The sequence below is a fragment of the Hemitrygon akajei genome, chromosome 23 (genome assembly GCF_048418815.1).
Source record: "Hemitrygon akajei chromosome 23, sHemAka1.3, whole genome shotgun sequence".
In the NCBI taxonomy this organism is placed as follows: Eukaryota; Metazoa; Chordata; class Chondrichthyes; order Myliobatiformes; family Dasyatidae; genus Hemitrygon; species Hemitrygon akajei.
In genome coordinates this window covers 25425089-25448423 of record NC_133146.1, presented here as the reverse complement: position 1 = coordinate 25448423, position 23335 = coordinate 25425089, and the positions used below count along the sequence as shown (strand labels likewise).

At 40.7% G+C, this 23335-nt stretch overlaps 1 protein-coding gene across 3 annotated transcripts in view; it reads right to left on the bottom strand.

Moving 5' to 3' along the window:
• Window positions 1-23335, bottom strand: part of jmjd1cb (jumonji domain containing 1Cb) — a 178832-nt gene that overhangs the window by 94963 nt on the left and 60534 nt on the right. Inside the window, exon 3 of one of the 3 annotated variants that reach the window (XM_073027229.1) lies at window positions 580-693. The exons of 1 other annotated variant lie outside the window; for it this stretch is intronic. In XM_073027229.1, coding sequence (XP_072883330.1) covers window positions 580-693 — 114 coding nt within the window. Of the gene's footprint in view, window positions 1-579; window positions 694-23335 lie in introns of those variants that run through there. One more of the 3 variants, XM_073027231.1, reaches the window with a different exon arrangement.

Below are 23335 nucleotides of genomic sequence, written 5' to 3'. Positions count from 1 at the left end.
TAAATACAGGAAACACAATTGGATGTATAATAAAAAAAAGTAAGTTGTTTGCTGAACAATGAATCATGTGTGACATGATGTGATGATTTTGACAATTTAAAATAACTTGCTAAAATACACTGTCAGAAAGCACATCAGGATGGAGAGAGAACAAGGAATAAGATGTTATCATTTAAGAAATCAATTTCAGTCATTTCACTGGCGATCAAAACCTTTGTTTTATGGCAAGCAAGTATTCCAAATGCAGAAGTGGATGAATGCTGTTCCACTGGCAGAGCTCATGCAAACAAACAATGACAGGTAAACCAAAGAAGATTGATGAGGTCAGCTTCAACCAGAGAGTTAACTAGGAAAGATAATGGAGCAGTTGTGGTTTTATTGCAGAAATGAGGTCAATAATGTGTGCATCCGCTTACACAATTATCAACGCTATAATAAAATGTCATGGATCATGCTTATTACAAAGCAGGTCATTTTCAAATATTGCAATCTAATTTAATAAAATACTTCCATTCCATTAAGAAAAGTTGAAATAATTAATCATTTTCCGACATTGCAAAAAATTGATTGCTATCCTACCTGGTAGACTTGGAAAGCACTATCCCCAGGTATAAAATTCAGTTGTTTATCCACGAAGAATTCTATTGCAATTAATAAATGAAGCACAGGCTTTCCCACTACGGACTTGAACGTCTAAAGAAAATTTAAAAAACCTTGGTTGGTTGAAGCTTGATTAGTGTTGCAATTAAACTTTACATTTTGGCACAGATTCCAAAATTAGTTTTAAAAATAGTTAAACTGTCTTACTATATTATGTAAATACCCAACAAAAATACAACTTTTTGAAATTTGTTTATTTCAAGAGGACTGATGAAAGGCCATCAATCTGAAACAGGAACTATGTATTTCCTCTCCACAAAGGATGCTTGACATGGAAAGCATTTCGAACATTTTCTGTTTTCATTTCAAATTTCCAGCATCCATAGCATTCAAATTCTGCATTATATTGTAATTCAAGCATTGTACATACAAGATAGTCATTGAATTGGAATACTAGTAATACAGATTAGAAGCAAGAATTATTGTATCTCTTTATTGTTTAGCACTTCATAATCCAGATTCAAGCATGACCACATGTGAAAATAATTCAACTGCAGGCGCTACACAATAAATAAACTAAAGCTTACAACAATTTGTTAAATGGTCATCACATACACAAGGATTCAAAATTACAGTATGTCATTGTGTTGTAACTGTAAAACATACAGAAGCACCAGCCCTTTAAATTACTATTCAGTATAAAATATTCATATAATGTAGTATATAGTCTAAAGAAGTATTAAGAAACAACTTCAATGAAAGAAGATTTAGATCGGATTTAGAAAGAAGATCAGATTTTGCCTTCAGTTCTGAAGAGATGGCAATTATACTGAGGGCCAATTATCTCTTACCTTATTATGAACTACTGACATTAGGCAATATTAGACCACAAGACATAGGAGCAGAATATGGCCATTTGGCCCATCAAGTCTGCTCTGCCATTCAATCATGGCTGATTCTTTCCCCTCCCCACCTCAGCCCCACTGCCCGGCCTTCTCCCCATAACCTTTGATGCCCTGTCCAATCAAGAACCTATCGAGCTCTACCTTAAATACACCCAATGACCTTCCCTCCACAGCTGCCTGTGGTAATAAATTCCACAAGCTCTGGCTAAAGAAGCTTCTCTGCATCTGTTTTAAATGGACATCCCTCTATCCTGAGGCTGTGCCCTCTAGTCCTAGACTCCCCCCAACATGGGAAACATCCTATCCTCATCTACCATAGAGGCCTTTCAACATTCAATGAGATCCCCACTCATCCTTCTAAATTCCAGCAAATACAGACACAGAGCTATCAAATGTTCCTCATATCATAACCCTTCCATTCCTGGAATTATCCTTGTGAACTTCCTCCGAACCCTCTCCAATGCCAGCACATCTTTTCTTAGATGAGGAGCCCAAAACTGTTCACAATACTCAAGGTGAGGCCTCACAGGTGCCTTACAAAACCGCAGTATCACATTCCTGCTCTTGTATTCTAGACCTCTAGAAATTAATGCTAACATCGCAATTGCCCTCCTCACCTCTGGCTCACCTACAAGTTAACCTTCAGGGTGTTCTACACAAGGACTCCCAAGTCCCTTTGCATCTCAAATTTTTGGATTTTCTCCCCATTTAGAAAATAGCTTGCAGATTTATTTCTTCTACCAATGTGCATGACTATGCATTTTCCAACATTATATTTCATTTGCCACTTTCTTGCCCATTCTCCTAATCTGTTCAAGTCCTTCTGCAGCCTGTTTCCTCAACACTACCTGCCCCTCCACCAATCTTTGTATCATCTGCAAACTTGGCAACATATCATCTAAATCATTGATATATAGCATAAAAAGAAGTATTCCCAACACTGACCCCTGTGGAACACCACTACTCACTGGCAGTCAACCAGAAAAGGATCCTTTTATTCCCACTCACTGCCTCCTACCAATCAGCAATGCTCTAACCATGCCAGTAATTTTACTGGTAATACCACAAGCTCTTAACTTGGTAAGCATCCTCATGTGTGGCACCTTGTCAAAGGCCTTCTGAAAGTCCAAATATACAACATCCACTGCATCCCCTTTATCTATCCTACATGTAATCTCCTCAAAGAATTTCAGCAGGTTTGTCAGGCAAGATTTCCCATAAGGAAACCATGCTGACTTTGTCCTATCTTGTCCTGTGTCATCAAGTACTTCAGAAACTCATCCTTAACAATTGACTCCGAAATCTTCTCAACCACTAAGGTCAGGCTAACTGGTCCATAACTTTTTTTTTCTCCTGCCTTCAACCTTTCTTAAAGAGTGGAGTGACATTACAATTTTCCAGTCCTCTGGCACCATGCCAGAGTCCAATGATTTTTGAAAGATCATTACTAATGCCGCCATAATCTCTATTAATACCTTTTTCAGAACCCTAGGGTGCAGTTCATCTGGTTCGGGTGACTTGTGTACCCTCAGGTCTTTCAGCTGTTTGAGCACCTTCTCCCTTATAATATTAACAGCACTCACTTCCCTTCCCTCACACCCTTCAACATCTGGCACACTGCTAGTGTCTTCTACAGTGAGGACATTAGATCATTAGATCATGAAACTGACAATAGCTTCAAGAATTCCGTGCATATACAGATTATGTGAGATTCCCATGATTGCTGACAGTGATTCAACTCTACAACAGCTTTGTTTTATAACACTTGGTTGAAAATCAATTGAAATGGCCAACTGTTCAGATATTTATTAGCCTTACTGTGAATTGTCAAAAAATATGACATTTTGTTGCAGGAGACGCAAGGAAGTTTTGTTTTAAATGACATAAACAGCCATGACTACTGCTTGTATAAAAAAAGTAGGAATACAAACCCACACTACCATTTCACAAGCCTGTGCTGAACTAACTATATGCAGAACTTCACATTCTCATCTACCCACAGTAATTTTTCACTCCCTTGCATATCAAGTATCAAAGACACAGTTCTACGAACAAATGATATAATAATATTTTTTGAAAGTCTAAAATTTCCTGAAAACAGCAAATCACTTGAATGGGTAGTTTAATTTAAAATCAGCAGTATTCAGTTATTTGCACATGGCATAAGTATAGATTTCTGTTGCTAGTCTTTCAACTGTCATCCAACAAAAATGGAAATAGAGAAAATGGAGGTTTGTGGCTTCATCCAGAGCTGCATGTACTGCACTAAAAGCTTGGCAGTTTTCCACTTAAGTGCCACAAGTACAAAATTTCCACACAATTACCAAAATCACATGCTTACTGAACATTCTTCTTTGCTTTCCCAATCACATAGCAAAATTCTGGATTCCAGGAGCAAAGAAAACTTGAAGTGAATTAGTTTTTATGCTGCAAAATTTGCTTAGACAAATGAACAGTCAGCCCAATCATTCCAAAGGAGAGAGCATAGAATACAGAATAGGACAGCATAGCAACACACTCTTTGGACCTCAATGCTTTGGGCCTAATTAAACCATTAATTAGGTGCAAAACTAAACTCAGCCTCTGCCTACACAATGTCCATTTCTCTCCAGAAACATCTACAAAGGACTATGAACAATTTACATTTAGATTTTAATAAAATAAATTTACTTAAATACTGCCAAATTTGTGCAAAGATGTTGAGAGGTTAATGGAGACTCTTCTTGATGATGGTCACTCATATGTTGTGATTGTTACTTGTCATTTATATGGCCAGGCATGAATGTTGTGCTAGCATGGAAGGTATAATTTGCTGAGCATTTGCAAATGAAATGAAGATCAAACAAGGTACCTACTTCTAACTTTAAGGAAAGTCTTTGATGAAGCATATGAGCTGGCACTTGGACCATATTGATAGGTACATTAGCAGTCTTATCCTGAGACTAGAATGATTGACCTCCATCAGCGATAACCATCTTCCCCCTTATGGCTTATAAGTTTAAACATCTTAGTATTTTTCTCAATGTCTAATAACTTCAATTTTACTTTGGTTTTTGATGCTACAAACTATAAAATACCAGATCTTTCATCTCACTTTTGTTGTTCAATTATTTGGTCTATCTATGGATCAAGATCTGGAGCACAATGGTCCAGAAAAATAAAACACAATGGATATTAGGTTATTGATCAGTAAGTGCTGCTCAACAGCACTATTGAAGATACCTTCTTTCACTCTCCAGGCAATTAAGCTTAAACCGAATGGGCAATGAACAGCCAGAATGTTTTTTTTTGCTTTTTTTTTGTGAACAGGAGATACCTATGCAACTTTCCACATCATACAGCTCATGCCACTACATTAACTGGAACAGCTTAACTAGATAAGCAGCTAGTTCTGAATAGGCCTTCAGTACTACATCTCAAATCAACATCATATCAAATCAAGTTTAATTATCATTCAAACCATACATACGTACAGCCAAATAACACATTCAAAATAGCAAACACTCAGAAATAGTGAATAACATAATTCAAGCTATCGAGCAAAGAAGCATATTCACACAAAAAAGAAACATATATAATGCAAGACCCTGAGCAACAACATCCAGCAATCGATGGTACAGTCTCCCGGGAGTGTACAGACGCATATATTCTCCGCTCAAATGTGGGAGAACAGGTGAGACCAGGCTCCAGCTGAGCTCAACCACACAGCAGCACTTCCACACGTTTCTCCTGGTCTGCATAAGCAGGCAAGCCTGAGGCTTGAGGCACAGTTCTCACTACAACTGAGGCTACGCAGCTCCCATGTCAGCTGTCCCTCCACTAGACAAGGGTAACAGGCGTGCAGCAACTTACATTATCACTGTCCAGTCTTGCTGGACAAGTGAAATGTCCAAGACTATCACCCACGGATATACTGCATCAACTCTAATGTTTCCAGGTAGTGGGCAGCAACAAGGTCTGCAGCCAGATAAGCTCCTTCAAACCCAAACTGGCTTGTATGACACATTGGCGGGCTCCACTAATATCCCAGTGGACCCCTCCAACCCCTCGGCCGGCTCTGCCAGCAACAGCAGTCCAGCTACTCCAATCAACAAGTAGCTCACTGATCAAGAAGCCCTGCTTTACCCAATGTTCTTGGGTTGAATTGTCTTTGGATCGTAGAAAACAAATATTACAAATTGCTTTTGCATGCGATGCTATCACACTAAAAGAACACGAGATGGGATATCTGGGATATTCACTGGCCCCAGTGCCCTTGCTGTATCCACTGCTAACAGAAATCAAGAAATCAAAGTGAGTTTTGTGATGTCGGCACTGAAGCAAAATGGATCATCTATATGGCCATTCTTTCTGAAAGCTTCAGTCTCATCCTTAGCCCTTCCATGGCTAGAATGCCATTAACCATCTAAGCTTAAAATGAAAAATGACAAATTGAATTTACCAAAAGCATTAAACAAATGTATTAAAAATAGTTACAAAATAACAAAAATAATTTTAAAAATGTAATTTACCTATTCTTGCCTTTACCACAATCATCAATATCTAGAACCTACCACCTTTTGGATGAAAGGTTTCATCTCCACTACCAATTACTATAAATCTATAACATTAGGTCTTATGAACCTCTGCAAAAGCAAATAAAAGCTAATCTATCCTAGCCCCTTTTTTAAAATTTTCCAAGTTTCTACTTAGCCTTATCTATTGCTATAACAACAATCCAAGCTCAACTATTTTTCCATTTGACTACACTTTTTTCAAACTGCTGTGAGATTCCTTGGACTCACTTTACACCGCATGCTGTCGGAGCAATGCTGCCAGGATAATCAAGGACATGACCCACCCAGCCAACACACATTTTGTCCCTCTTCCCTCCGGGAGAAGGTTCAGGAGCATGAAGATTCGTACGGACAGATTTGGGAACAGCTTCTTTCCAACTGTGATAAGACAGCTGAACAGATCCTGACCCAAATCTGGGCCGTACCTTCCAATTATCCAGAACTGACTTGCACTACCTTACTTTCCCTTTTCTATTTTCTAATTATGATTTATAATTTAAATTTTTATTATATTTAATTCAATTTGTACTTCAGGGAACGCGAAGCGCAGAATCAAATATTGCTGTGATGATTGTACGCTCTAGTATCAATTGTTTGGTGACAATAAAGTAAAGATGTCAAATCTACACGGTAATTCAGACAACTACTCAATAACTACTGAAAACAGGTTAAGAAGAACGCTGGCAATTACTGTCTCTATAACAAAAAGCAGGGAAAGCGCCTCTGTAGATATCACAATCAAATTTCTCTTTCTTGAAGATGATTACAGTCATAGAATCACTGAGATTTCTTGCTATATCCCCTTCTTCCCAGAAGTGCATAATGAGATTGTGGATTAATAACTAAAGCTCTTCTCGACCAAATTTTAGGATTTCAGCATCAATGCTGTCTGCTTTCAAACCTTTGTTATTTTTGAGCTGGAATGTAAACCTTCTCAACATCTTGTTGGTCAAGTCCAGCAGCAAAGATGACCTAAATGGGACACTGTGGAACCAAATCCAGGGTGTTCCTTTGGATTGGTCTTCAAAACGTTTCTTCTGGTGGATGTTGAATCCACTTTGTACTTGACATGTTCAATTTCATTCCTGGCTTTCAGTGGCATGTGGCCTACAGAAAGGAAAACTTTTCCATAACTGTAAATGATTTAAACAGATACAAAATTATGTATTTCAAAATGATAGATGAAACCAAAATAATGTACTTTTACTATTCCATGTACACTGAAGAACTGTTACTCACCTGCCATTTTGAGAGGTGGCTACAGAAAATGGTGTCGATTTTTTAATTGAAACTGTTATGAACACCTAAAACAGTTTGCTCAGTAACAAAGGAAGCATTAATTTATTCTGCGTGCCCTGTTGAATCAATACAATAGTCATTGCCAGTGTTTCAATTATTATATACTGTTTATAGATGATTGACCAAAAATGTACAGAGGTTTCAGTTAATTCACATAAGATTCCTTGGTGATGACAAGATATATTACAACTTGGCATTATTCCATGAAGTATTTGCATCTAATAAACCAAACTTTTATGCCAATGCTAATGGATAGCTCTAAAGGCTGCCATAACTGGTACCTGTAAATACATTTTTAGTTTCTCTAACAAGAACCATAGGAGATCAAGGTACTAATTAACTATAAATAAGTCATTCTTTGTTTGGAAGCTCCACCTTTCCTCAAAGGAAAATGAACAGTTTTATAGGCACCTAAAGTTCAAAGTAAATTTATTATCAAAGTACGTATATGGCATCATATTCAATCCTGAGATTTATTTTCTTGTGGGCATACTCAGTAAATCCAAGAAGCATAATAGAATCAATGAAATACCAAACTCAACAGAAGGGACAAACAACCAATATGCAAAAGACAACAAATAAATACAAAATAAATATCGAGAACATGAGATGTGAAGAGCCCTTGAAAGTGAGTCCATAGGTTATGGGAACAGTTCAGTGATTGGACATGTGAAGTTGAGTGAAGTTATCCCCACTGGTTCAAGAACCTAATGGTTGAGGGATAGTAACTGTTCCTGAACCTAGTGGTTTGGGTCCTGAGGCTCCTATGCCTTCTTCCTAAGGGTCATTGAGGGCTATGGGAGCTTGTGAAGGCCCTTCCACGTTTTGATGGTCAAGGTGAGCACAGAAGGCATTAAGCTCATCTGGGAGTGAAGCCTTGTTGTCACTTATATCGCTTGGTTTCACTTTGTAAGAGGTTTGAAAGGCAGAGATGCAGCAGAAGAATGTTATGCTGCATCAGATCCTTCACAATACTCTACACCATCCACAGTAATTCTGAAAACATTATGGGATGGTATTATGTTGTATGTGAAATTTACAGCAGATATTTCCAGTAACATCATTTTTAAACGTCTTATGAATTCAAACAAAATGGCACTACTCAGTAATTTTACATCTGCACATCTAACATGTTATGGTAGAGATTCAGAAAAGATCTAGCATTCAAAAGAAGATGTCAATGAAAAGCTCCACCACAAAGAGTACCACTGAAATGTGCTCTATCACAAATCATCATCATGGACCATCCCATATGCCTCAGGCTACCACTACAATCAAATAAGAACTCAAAAAGGAGTGCTGAATAGCATACCAGCTGCAGTATCAGACTTTTCAAAATCTACAGTCCTAACCTGGTGAAACTGCAACAGATGGCTGCATGCTTACACAACTGAAAGGACAGCAAGAAATGGATAGAACTATGTAATCTCAGGCCCAATAGATCAAAGCTCTACAGTCATGAGTGGTGGTGAACAATTAAACTGCTAATATATAGAGGAGACTTCAAAAAGAAGCCCTATCCACAAAGATGATGAGCCCAGTATATGCTTGCATTCAAGCCAGAAGCACATGGTACAGTAGTGTAATGGTTAGGCAATTGCTTTACAGAACCAGCAATCACTGATCAGTGTTTGATTCCCGCCACTGTCTGCACGTGAGGGTTTATTTTGGGTGTTCCGGTTTCTTCCAACATTCCAAAAGTCATAAAATTGGGATTAGTGACCTGTGGGCATGCGATGCTGAAGCTTGCAGGCTGCCGTCAGCACAGTCCTTCAACTATGTTGGCCACTGACTCAAAGCAATGCATTTCACTGTATGTTTCAATGCATGTGACAAATAAAACTATTCATATCTTTATCTTTAAAATCTTTCTCTAGCTGAAGATGCTTCTGATCAGATGATCCATCTTGGTTCCCTCCTGAGATCGCTCTTTGTTACAAAAGCCACTCTTCAGTCAAGTTACTCTATGTGTCATCAAGAAAGATGAGTGCACTGGATACAGTCAAGACCACGTATGGAAGGGTCCATATAACATTATCACATAAATTTGTGCTCCTTAATCAGTCACCTCTTTAATCAAGTTGCTCCTGTACTGTAACATATTTGGCAACAACCTGACACCGATGTAAATGTTCACATACCTGTATATCCTATCCATAAAAGCGCAGGACAAAGCCAACTGGGCTAATTATTACCAAGAATACTTTCAATGATCAGCTAAATGATGAAATGTCTCCTTAATACTGATATCTATTCACCATTAACCTGAACCCTGATGCTCTGTTTAGGTTCCACCTGTAAATTCCAGACACAGCCAGACATTGTCAACACTTCTTCTCTGCAACTTAAAGCATAATAGATCTCTAACTTTTCCTTGCTCTAATATAAGTTATAAACCTGCAATGTTAACTCTATTTTTCTTTCCATGGATCAGTAGTTCTGGCATTTTCTTCTTTAATTTTAAGTTTTGACAGTACAATTTAGACCCAAATAAATTAATATTGTGGCTACCACAACAGATCTGACACTTCCGACAAGTAATTAACTTCCTGACATCCAATGCTTTTCCATCACCTCTCAGGCACAAGTCAGGAATATAATGGAGTATTGCCCACTTATTTAAAACTGTAGTTCTAATGACACTTAAAATGTACCAACATCTAAGACAATGCAGCCAATTTGACTGGGCACCTTAATCACAACCTTAAGCAATAATCCCTCCACCCCACTGTAGTACAACATGTACCACATGGCCACTCTGACAACGAAACTATAACCTCTGCTCTTGATCCTTCTGGAAAGCAGGTGTGCAAAAGCAGAACCTCTAAATCCCCCTTTAAGTTGCACACCAGCTGAAAATACATTGCTGCGCCTTCATTATTGCATGGTTTATTGTGAACACACACCCAAAATACTGGAATTCAGCATATCTGGCAGCATCAATGGAGAGGAATAAACAATCAACATTTTGAGCAGAGACCCTTCATCAGGACTCTGAAAGGTCTCAGCCAGAAATGTCAACTATTAGTTCCTGCACTGTATTGTGTTCTAACACAAATGCTACACTTCCAAGTTGTTGACGAGACACCTTCCTCTCAATGGCAATTAGGAATGCAACAGAAATGCTAGAATTGCCAATAACACTCCCATTTGAAAAATAAATAAGCGTTTCTTAAATTAGTCACTCAGTTATGCCAGTGTGTATCAAGATGGGATCCAACAAATATTAAAAGTACACTGTTCGTTTGTAGAAATGCAATGTGTGATTAAACCACCATTTACAATTCACCAAACCAAAAAAGTGTTCCCATGCTATAAATAGACAAAACTTCAGCTTCTAAACATTTAACAAACTTAGAGGAATTTGAGCTTATCTGCACAGAATTTCCATTAATAACTAAGAGCTTAATGGAGTCCTACCCATGGTGCAACGGAACTCACCCAGTCAGACACTTAGATTTGCAAGACCTGAGAATTCTTCGTAGCATACATGATACTATGACTACGGAAATGTCTGCAACAACTATATCCTGTTTTGGGTTTGGTGCAGCACCACATTCCATTCACAACTCAAGTACAAAAAGAATGAATTCTTACTGTAGCTTTTAATCAGATGTTTCAACTAAATGTCAACACAATTTCAAAATGTACTAAATTAAATACTGTAATTTTACAGTAGCTATAACATAAGCATCCAAATACCCAAGACACATAAGCACAAATACAATATATAAAAACGTGATCCTTTTACCCTAGAAAATAACTACAAACTGCAATGTAGTGACTGTTACAATTGGGGAAAACAAGATATTCTTCATGCTAATTAGCAATAGAAAATATAATCTGCCTCGACAGAGCAATCAAGTCCCTTTATATAAACACTTGAAATTTGAATGTCCAGTGGTTACGCTTCATTAATTTAAGATTGCTGAAAACTGCAGTGTTAAATTTATTATCTTATCAGCTCTCACAAATAAAACATGATAATTCTTTACTGCATATAATTGATTAAGAATTCTGTACTTAAATACTGTTTACTTTTGCGTAAAGAATAAACTGCAATGTTAAGTAAATCAGTCTTGCCAATAGATTTTTGTCAACGGTGTCAAATCAAAAAGATAATCCACAGTCGTTATCCAACTCAAAACACACTCCAATGCACAAATACAGAGAACAATATTGAGAAAACCTATTTCTTCCCAAAGAATTCCCGTTCAAATTGTTGCATATGTGTGAACAAACCAGATGCCAAAGATTACAGATTAATATTCTTGATCAACAGCACACGTTCAGTCTCAGGATCAGTGAACTACCGTAGATTCCGGACTACAGAGCGCACCTGATTTTTAGCCGCTGGCACTAATTTTAGAAATAAAATCATTTTTTTAAATGTAAAGGCCGCACCGGATTTTAGGCCGCAGGTGTCCCACGTTGTAATATGAGATATTTACACAGAAAGATATTACACGTGAGGATTTTTTTAACTTTTAATTAAATCCATATGGTAACAAAAACAAATACATATTGCAAATGCTTTTTTTCGAACCGTGCCCGTACGCGGCTACTTTTAAATATACGTTGCGTATACTTCTTTACTGAACAACATTCCAATATCTCCTAACGACTGGTAAAAAATATATATACTGCAGCCTACCAGGAAAAGTTATTGATACCTTTAACTTAAAAGCAGATTTCGCTCGGATCCAAAGCCGCTCGCGGAATCCGCTCCCCCCTCCTTTCCGTTTCATCGCAAACGGCATTTAAAAGCAGAGTTCGCTCGGATCCAAAGCCGCTCGCGGAATCCGCTCCCCCCTCCTTTCCGTTTCATCGCAAACGGCATTTAAAAGCAGATTTCGCTCAGATCCAAAGCCGCTCCGCCGCTCGACCCCCTCCGTCCCGTTTCATCGCAAACGGCATTTTCCCACAAGACGCCGCGAAACCGGGTGTGTCGTCATAGCATCCCGCGATGTAGTACAGAAAACAAATATAGTTAAAACTAAGAGGGTAGGTAGCACAATGCTTCGAGTGTTTTCCATGTTGATGAGGGTGAGTACAAATGACTGATTTACAATAATTTAATTGTGAAAGTGCGCTTGATTTATCGTACAATTTCATTGGACCTCTGTGAACTACTCATCAATTTTATTGGTCTACTGTTACGAGGCAAAATGTTTACGAGGCGGCATGAAAAAAACTTTGCATTAGCCGCTCCGGATTATTGGCCGCAAAGTTCAAAGCTGTTCAAAATGTGGGAAAAAAGTAGCGGCTTAAAATCCGGAATCTACGGTATTTCAGTTTAAAGTGCAGAACAGTTGAATGTACTGTACTACATTCCAGCGATTCAGTATTTAACACATTAAAAGGGCAAGCAATGTACATGTTATAAATTTTGGTTTTCTTTTGGAAAAATAACTGAGTACCTCTGCTGCGAGAGCCTTCTCCCTCCCTTTACGGCCGAATGCAGATTGTGCAGAAGCGGATCACTGATCTCCCTTTGTCATTATTAGTGCTAACAAAAAATAAACCATGCAACTGTTAGCACACCATATAGTAGAGTTCATGAACGTCACTCCAGAACTGGTTATTTAGTCAGCCATCCAAAACGGATAATTGAACAAAAATTATAAAATTGAAAGGTTTTGCACCATGAGTTATGTTTTTGGACTTGACGAACTTTACAAAATAGACTGCAGAGGAGCATGAGCAACCCTAATTCGACCTCCTTTTATAAAGACAGCTCAAACGAGGCGGAAAGGGCGGTCTTTCAAACTAAAACCAAGTCACAGGTGGTAAAACAGTCACTTCCAGCATGAGTCATGTTAATGATTACTCAGTCTAACTAAGAGATATTCGGAAGGAGGCGTTTACTCACTGCAGCAGATAAAAACCAGATTAATGTCAACTCTTGGGCAATTCTCGCTTGATTTCCTTACAAACAATACTCTGGTGTAGCAATTCATTCCCTTATGAATAGGATTATTTTAGACCATTTCAAACCTGTCTAACCTATTGTAAATTTTCTTTTATTTTGATTCAGACTTTTTCTGTTCTTTTCTTTAAAAAACATCACTCAAATACAAGGCACTATGGAGTGAAGGGCTAAAAATGATGATATCCAGACCAGGGAAATTGTCAGTATTTTTTTAAAGCCAGCAAAACCATAGGCAGTATGCAGACACCACTTGCACAAGTCCATTCTTGGAGGCTGATCTCTTTGTTCACCATTTCACTAAAGCATGTAAGAAAATGGCCATAACAATCACAAAACAAAGGCCCTCTACCAACCAACCCTCCAAACAACACTTCCTCTACTGATACCCTGGAAAAATATGGACCAGTTCTTATGTCTTATGGGCAGGGGGCACCTCTACACAAGACAGACATCCATGAAGAAATTCACCATAGCCCTTAACGCATCCCTACCTTCTCTAGCTGTACAATGAATAGGGTGTTTGGAAGATCAACACCACAAAACTGGCCTAGACCTCCTGGCCTTTCAGACTGCAATGACCCCTTACACTGCTAAGAATTTGACTGCTTACAGCTGGCAACACAAACACTGAAAGGATGGCACCAAAACTGTCTCCACAAAATCAAAATTCACTGGAAGTGATCAAATGCCAGCATCTTCTCCCAGACCAATGCCATGAGTACAGAGACCTTAGTTTCTCTGTTGGATAGGTCATGATGTTCACAGGCCAGACTCCTAAAGCAGACACTATTCCATGCTCTGTCATCACCAGGGGTATTGGGATTGGTTTATTATTGTCACATGTACTAAGACAGAGTGAAAAGCTTGTTTTGCATACTGTTTATACAGATCAAATCATTACACAGTGCATTGAGCTAGAACAAGATAAAACAGTAACAATGCAGAATAAAGTATAAAACTACAGAGAAAGTGTAGTGCAAGTCATAATGAGCCAATTGTGAGGCCAAAAGTCCATTTTGTGCAAGAGGTCTGTTCATAAGACAGTGGGATGGAAGCTGTCCTTGAGCCTGCGGTGCATGCTTTCAGACTGTTGTATCTCCTACCTGATGCGAGGGGGGAAAGAGAATGTCTGGGGTGGGTGAAGTATTCAATTATGCTGGGCGTTTTACAGAGGCAGCAAGAAGTATAGATAGAGTCCATAGATGTTTCCTGTGATGTGCTGAGCTGTGTCTACAACTCTCTGCAGTTTCCTGTAGTCATGTGCAGATCAGCTGCCGTACCAACTGTTTGTGAGCTTTCTTGGTCAAGACATCAACATGGTTGGACCAGGACAGGCTGTTGATGGTGTTCACACCTAGGAACTTGAAGCTCTGAATCTCTCAATCTCAGCAACGCTGATGTAGACAGGAGCTAATGCACCACCAGCACTCCTTTTTGAAGTCAATTACTAGCTTTTGTTGACATTGAGGGAAAGGTCATTGCTATGACAGCTTAGAGAACTAAGCTCTCTATCCCCTTCCTGTACTCTGATTCATCATTATTTGAGAAGCGGCCCACTACAGTGGTGTCATCTACAAACTTGTAAATCAGGTGTTCCCATCCTGAGGTTCCGAGACCCCTCGCTTAATGGTGTTGGTCCAAGACATTAAAAAGTTGGAATCCCTGTTGTATATGGAGTTAGTGCAGAAGGAAAGATTGCGCACATCTGTGGCTTTTTAATCACATTTCTGACGTGCCTCATAGTTAGTGACCAGGCTTTGGCAGGACAGTCACTGGCTGCATGAAATCTATCCTTTGACCTGCTTAAATATCAAGAGAAATTATGGCAGGTCTAGGTAAATTACTTGTTAACAGTTGGACACTAGACTGTTGATAGGGAGGGATCCAATGGTAACAAAGCTGTTGAATGTCAAGGTTAGGTGACCAAAGAATTTATTGACAAAGATGCTGAGTACCTGGCATTCATTAGCACAAATAATATTCCACTTATCATCACGTACCTGAATGTTGTCTAAGTCTTTCACACATGTGAGCTGCTTCATTTCCTGAGGTGTTGCAAATGAATTGAACATCATGGCACCATCAGCAAATGTCCCAACTCTGACTTTTTGATGGAAGGACCGATTGATGAAATGGTAAAACATATTTAGTTTCCAAACTGCCCAAGAAAAGGTTGAGATGGCTGTGCTCTAACAATCACAATCATTTTTGATCAAGGTACGACTCTAGACATTGAAGAGTTCTCTATGATTTCAACTAACTTCAGATCCTTGATACATACTTAGTAAAATGCTGCTTGATGTTTAGATCAACTAAGGACAGGAGATTGGTGATGACAAGATCAAATACATTTACCTCTTACATTAGTTTATTCATCATCTATCAAAACCTTGTCTGGGAGTTATCCTATTCAATATGCAGCCATCAATGCTAATGCCCATCCATTTGTGATCATAAACATTGAAGTCTCTGGCAACACATAAATTGCTGGAGGAACTCAGCAGGTAAAACATCATCTATCAAGAGGAATAAACAGACAACGTTTTGGACTGAGATTCTCCACCCGGATTGGAAAGGAAGAGGAAAGAAACCAGACCAAAAAGATGGGCGAGAAGAAGGAGCACAAACTGACAGGTGATAGGAGAAGCCAAAAGAGGGGGATGTTGGGTGGGTGGTAGTAGAGGTGTAAAAGTGAGAGCAAAACAACGTTCCTCCAGACCAATATCTACAACACAGTACACATAACTCACACATAGCACATAAAGTAACATTATCACAAATAAATTAACAAGTTTAATAAGATGTATTTAAGGTACATTAAAAGTAAACAGTATAACATTACTGGCGCTTCACACATGGTGAGACCTGAATGGTGGAAGGGAGCTCAATAGTCTTAAGGCCTGCGGGAAGAAAGTTTCCCCAACCTTGTAGCCCTTGTCCTAATGCTAGGTACCTCCTGCCTGATGGTAGGTGGTCAAGAGATTGTTGGATGGATAGGAAGGATCATTGACAATGCTAAGGGCCCTGCAAAAGAGCAAGGGTACCAGAAGGAGGTGACGAGCAGGTGAAGAAAAACGAAGAGGTAACTGGGGAGCAAACATGTAGAACAGAAAAAGAGAGAAAGGAGAGGCTGATAGTTAGAGATGTTCATGCAATCAGGTTAGAGGCTACCCAGACAGAATATGAGTTTTTACTTCTCCACCTGAGAGTGGCCATTGTGGCAGTAGAAGAGATCATGGACTATCACATTGAAGTTCCTATCCCAGAGTACATTTTGTGACAAAGGTATCTGAGATGCCTGCTAAATATTTATAAATCTGTCACAGATAACAGATGTTGGTTTGAATAATCTGTGGAAATAACAAGCCAGGACTTTCAGTTACAAAGAATAATTGATAAAGAATTGAGATAGTCAAGCAACTCAACCTTAATCAAGTTGATGGCGACTGTGGGAAGAATTAAAAAATAAATCAGATTCCCTTTCTATAGCAACACAATTGAGAGCATCCTGACTGGCTGCATCACTGTATGGGAACTGTACTTCCCTCACTCGCAGAACTCTGCAGAGAGTGGTGCGGACAGCCCAGCACCTCTGTAGATGTGAACTTCTCACTATTCAGGACATTTACAAAGACAGGTGCGTAAAAAGGGCCTGAAGGATCATTGGTAACCCAAGTCACCGCAACCACAAACTGTTCCAGCTGCTACCATCCAGGAAATGGTACCACAGCATAAAAGCCAGGACCAACAAGCTCCAGGACAGCTTTTTCCACCAGGCCATCAGACTGCTTAACTCATGTTGACACAACTGTATTTCTATGTTATACTGACTATCCTGTTGTACATACTATTTATTATAAATTACTATAAATTGCACATTTAGACGGATTTTTACTCCTCATATATGTGAGGGACGTAAGTAATAAAGTTAATTCAATTCAACTCAGTGTATATGTGTGATTGATATTGTGCATGGAATGAGTGGGCTAAAGGGGCTGTTTCTGTGCTGCATCTCTCCATGACTCATTTCAAGATTATCCCATTTGTTTGTTTATCAACCATACCACAAGATGTTTACATACGCTTTTTAAATTGTGAATTGCTTCAGGTACAGTTTCCTACTACAAGCACTCCCATGACCTATATTTATTTTAGTAAGAGTTTGAGTAGTAATACTGTGGATTCCAGTAATTGGGCAATTGGTTAATCAGGGAGGCCGCATATTTGGGACAACTCTTAAAAAACAAGAACTAATTGAGAAAATAGCCAGGATTAGGATTCTCTTTTGTTTATTTGGGGCACTGTGTGACTTAATTGGAACAGGACTCTGTTACCAAATAATTTCTAACTAATGTTTGTCGCATGCGCTTGCGTAGCCATTAGATACTACACTGTGCTTAGAGTGAACAGTTTTTAAATAATGTCATTTGCGTGTGTTTATGTTCAAAAAGCAGTGACTTGTTACTGATACTTGGCGAGAAATAAGCAGTAACATAATTCAGAATTATTTTGCTCACTGTGGTTTCAAACATTCAGACTTCTAAAGATGCCAAAAGTGGCCAGGAATAAAAATAAAATGATTTTACTACTTCAACAAGTTAGGAACAACAAAGAATTTGAAGCTATCAACAATCATCTTGAATGTTCGAACGAAAATGAAGATTTAGAGAATGCGATCATCAAAAATATTCTATGAAGTCAGTTCATTATCTGCCTCGCTGATTTTTTCCTTTACAGTCATCAAAAGAATATAGCAGTGCACGCTAGATGAATTCTTCTGTCGATAACTATTAGAAACTAATACAGTTTTATAGTACTGTAGTAGTATTGATAGTGCTCTAATTTGTTCTGTATTTAATTTAAATACATAATTTGTTACTCAGCAAAACAGTAACTTGTCTTTTTTATACCTTTTTAACTATTTCTATGAAACTTCAATTAATTGGGGCAGTGCTTAATGGGCCAAAATGTACTGATCCCAATGAGTCTCAAGTAAACAGAATCCACTGTATGGTGAAATTAACCACTGGATGTTGTTTAGAATTCTTATGCAAATCATTTATTTTACATTCAGAAAATTCAATGTCCATCAATTTGGAAGAATAATTACAAATGTAAAGACAAACTTAAACAAAAATAATAACTCTAGAGTACCTTAATATTTCATGTAATTCTGACTGATAACCTCAAATTAATTGCACAGTGGCTGATCATTACTAAGCAGCTGTTCCTGCAGCTTAACAAAATTATATATGGATTTACCTGTCTCTGGTGGTAAGCAATCTGCAAATGAATCAATAACAAATTTCCAGAACTTGTGATTACTGATTACGATAGAAAGTGAAGAATTAGCACTCATTCATTTTTTATATTGTTTGTACTCCTGTTACACTGATCTTCACTGAGAAACTTTATATTCAAATGCAAAAAGAATATGTCAACACATCATTGTTCACAGCTATGAGACATTGATGAAACTTTAGTAATTAGCATCAGACAGGTTTCTAATTTAATCATGCAAAATACAATTCTTGAACAAGGTACATTTGCTGTACAAACACAATCTCATCCTTATTGACTGTTCTACAATTAATATAAAAATAATCTGACTTCATTAAATCAATATGTTTTTTAACAGGCCTTATTTCTAGCAGTGATGAGACAGCCTACAGTCTACAGGTTAACACCCTGACACAGTAGTGCCAAGATAATAACCTTTCCCTCAATGTCCAAAAAACAAAGCAGCTGATTGTAGATCACAGGAGGATCAGAGACAGGCTCACCCCAATCAGCATCAATGGGACTGCAGTTGAGAGGGTGAGTAGTTTCAAGTTCCTCGGTATATACTTCACCGAAGATCTGTGCAAAAAAAAGCACAACAGTGTCTCTTCCACTTCAGGCGACTGAAGAATTTTGGCACGATCCTCAAATCCCCAAGACCTGCTAAAGGGGCACCATTGAGAGCATCCTGACTAGCTGTATCACCACCTGGTATGGGAGCTACACCAACCTTGATCACTGGGCACTGCAGAGAATGGTACAGACAGCCCAGTGCATCTGCGGATGTGAACTTCCCTCCATTGAGGACATTTACGGCAGTAGGTGCATAAAGAAGGCATGGAAGATCATCGGGGGCACCAATCACCCCAACCATAAACTGCTTCAGCTGCTTCCATCTGGGAAACAGTACCACAGCATTAAAACCAGGACCAACAGGCTACGGAACAGCATCTTTCTAAAAACAATTAGACATAATTTCAAACACGAGGAAATCTGCAGATGCTGGAAATTCAAGCAACACACACAAAATGCTGGTGGAACACAGCAGGCCAGGCAGCATCAATAGGAAGAAGCACTGTCGATGTTTCGGGCCGAGACCCTTCGTCAGGACTAACTGAAAGGAAAGATAGTAAGAGATTTGAAAGTAGGAGGGGGAGGGGAAAATACGAAATGATAGGAGACCAGAGGGGGTGGGGTGAAGCTGAGAGCCAGAAAGGTGATTGGCAAAAGGGATACAGAGCTGGAGAAGGGAAAGGATCATGGGACGGGAGGCCTAGGGAGAAAGAAAGGTGGAGGGGAGCACCAGAGGGAGATGGAGAACAGGCAGAGTGATGGGCAGAAAGAGAGAAAAAAAAGAGGGGGAGAAAATTAAATATATCAGGGATGGGGTAAGAAGGGGAGGAGGGGCATTAACGGAAGTTAGAGAAGTCAATGTTCATGCCATCAGGTTGGAGGCTACCCAGCCGGTATATAAGATGTTGTTCCTCCAACCTGAGTGTGGCTTCATATTAACAGTAGAGGAGGCCATGGATAGACATATCAGAATGGGAATGGGACGTGGAATTAAAATGTGTGGCCACTGGGAGATCCTGCTTTCTCTGGCGGACAGAGCGTGGGTGTTCAGCTAAATGGTCTCCCAGTCTGCGTCGGGTTTCACCAATATACAAAAGGCCACACCGGGAGCACCGGACGCAGTATACCACACCAGCCGACTTACAGGTGAAGTGTCGCCTCACCTGGAAGGGCTGTCTGGGGCCCTGAATGGGATTCCCTTCTCACAATTCCTCTGCCTCCGCCGCATCTGCTCTCAGGATGAGGCTTTTCATTCCAGGACGAAGGAGATGTCTTCCTTTTTTAAACAGAGGGGCTTCCCTTCTTCCACCATCAACTCTGCTCTCAAATGCATCCCTCCCATTTCCCGCACATCTGCCCTCACCCCATCCGCCCACCACCCCACTCAGGATAGGGTTCCCCTTGTCCTCACCTACCACCCCACCAGCCTCCAGGTCCAACGTATAATTCTCCGTAACTTCCAACGGGATCCCACTACCAAGCACATCTTTCCCTCCACACTCTTTCTGCTTTCCGCAGGGATCGCTCACTACGCAACTCCCTTGTCCATTCATCCCCCCCACCCAATCTCCCTCCTGGCACTTATCCTTGTAAACGGAACAAGTGCCACACCTGCCCTTACACTTCCTCCTCCACCATTTAGGGCCCCAGACAGCCCTTCCAGGTGAGGCGACACTTCACCTGTAAGTCGGCTGGTGTGGTATACTGCGTCCGGTGCTCCCAGTGTGGCCTTTTGTATATTGGTGAAACCCGACGCAGACTGGGAGACCATTTAGCTGAACACCCACGCTCTGTCCGCCAGAGAAAGCAGGATCTCCCAGTGGCCACACATTTTAATTCCACGTCCCATTCCCATTCTGATATGTCTATCCATGGCCTCCTCTACTGTTAATATGAAGCCACACACAGGTTGGAGGAACAACATCATATATACCGGCTGGGTAGCCTCCAACCTGATGGCATGAACATTGACTTCTCTAACTTCCGTTAATGCCCCTCCTCCCCTTCTTACCCCATCCCTGATATATTTAATTTTCTCCCCCTCTTTTTTTCTCTCTTTCTGCCCATCACTCTGCCTGTTCTCCATCTCCCTCTGGTGCTCCCCTCCACCTTTCTTTCTCCCTAGGCCTCCCGTCCCATGATCCTTTCCCTTCTCCAGCTCTGTATCCCTTTTGCCAATCACCTTTCTGGCTCTCAGCTTCACCCCACCCCCTTCGGTCTTCTCCTATCATTTCGCATTTTCCCCTCCCCCTCCTACATTCAAATCTCTTACTATCTTTCCTTTCAGTTAGTCCTGATGAAGGGTCTCGGCCCGAAACGTCGACAGTGCTTCTCCTTATAGACTTATAAATTCACATGTCTGTACATTGCGACAGAGTCATAACATAAAGAAGTTTAACTCCCTCACATTGTGGGAAGCAAGATTAAAAATCCAATTCAGTTCATTATTTATCAAAATACTTGAAGCTTTTGATAAAGAAGCAATTTTTCTCATTTGAAGAAACCACAAACCCTGACCAAGGCCCATTTCTTCAGCAAATGATTAACTACAGACAACACGAGTGAATCTGCAGATGCTGGAAATAAATAAAAAACACAAAATGCTGGCAGAACTCAGGAGGCCAGACAGCATCTATGGGAGGAGGTAATAACAACGTTTCGGGCCGAAACCCTTCATCAGGAGTGAAGTAACATGGGATGGTCGAGGGGGGGATAAGAAGTGGGGGAGGGATAAAGTAGAGAGCTGGGAAGTGATAGGCTGGAGGGAAATGGGCTAGGGGGAAGGTGGAGAATTATGGGAAATAAAAGAGAAAGAAGGTAGGGCTGGGGCGAGAGATTATAGTGAGGGGAGGAGGGGGAGGGGGGGAGAGGAGGAGGAGGACGAGGAGGAGGACGAGGAGGAGGACGAGGAGGAGGAGGAGGAGGAGGGAGAAAAACAAACCAGACTAAAATAATAGATAGGGATGGGGGTAAGGGTGGGGGGCAGGGGTATCAACTGAGGTCAGTGAGTTGGATGTTCATGCCGGCAGGAAGGAGGCTACCTAGGCGGGAGATAAGGTATTGCTCCATCGACCTGTGTGTGGCCTCATCTTGACGGTAGAGGAGGCCATGGACAGACATGTCGGAGTGGGAGTGGTCTGTGGAATTGAAGTGTGTGGCCACAGGGAGATCCCGCCACTGCTGGAGGACCGAGCGCCGGTGTTCGGCGAAACAGTCTCCCAGTCTGCGGCGGGTCTCCCCAATGTATAAATGGCCACATCGGGAGCACCAGATACAGTATATCACCCCAGCTGACTCGCAGGTGAAGTGGTGCCTCACCTGAAAGGACTGTCTGGGGCCTGGAATGGTGGTGAGGGAAGAAGTGTGGGGGCAGGTGCAGCACTTCTTCCGTTTGCAGGGATGAGTGCCCGGAGGGAGGTCCGTGGGGAGGGATGGGGGGGGATGAATGGACAAGGGAGTCGCGTAGGGAGCGATCCCTGCGGGAAGCCGAGAGTGGGGGGGAGGGGAAGATGTGGTTGGTGATGGGATCACGTAGGAGGTGGTGGAAGTTACGGAGGATTATGCATTGGATCTGTAGGCTGGTAGGGTGATAGGTGAGGACCAGGGGGACTCTATCCCTGGTGGGCTGGCGGGGGGATGGGGTGAGGGCAGAGGTGCGTGAACTTTAAAAAAGGAAGACATCTCCTTTGTCCTAGAATGAAAGGCCTCATCCTGAGAGCTGATGCGGCGGAGGCAGAGGAATTGAGAGAAAGGGATAGCATTTTTGCAGGAGACAGGGTGGGAGGAGGAATAGTCTAGGTAGCCGTGGGAGTTAGTAGGTTTGTGGTAGACGTTGGTGGATAGGCTGTCTCCAGCGATAGAAACAGAAAGATCTAGAAAGGGAAGGGAGGTGTCGGAAATAGACCAGGTGAATTTGAGGGCGGGGTGAAAGTTGGAGGCGAAGTTAATGAAGTCGACAAGCTCAGCTTGCGTGCAGGAAGCAGCACCGATGCAGTCGTCGATATAACGCAAGAAAAGAGGACGACAGATACCGGTGTAGGCTTGGAACACAGATTGCTCCACATGGCCGACAAAAAGGCAGGCATAGCTAGGACCCATGCGGGTGCCCATGGCTACACCTTTAGTTTGGAGGAAGTGGAAGGAGCCAAAGGAGAAATTGTTAAGGGTGAGGACTAATTCCGTGAGGCGGA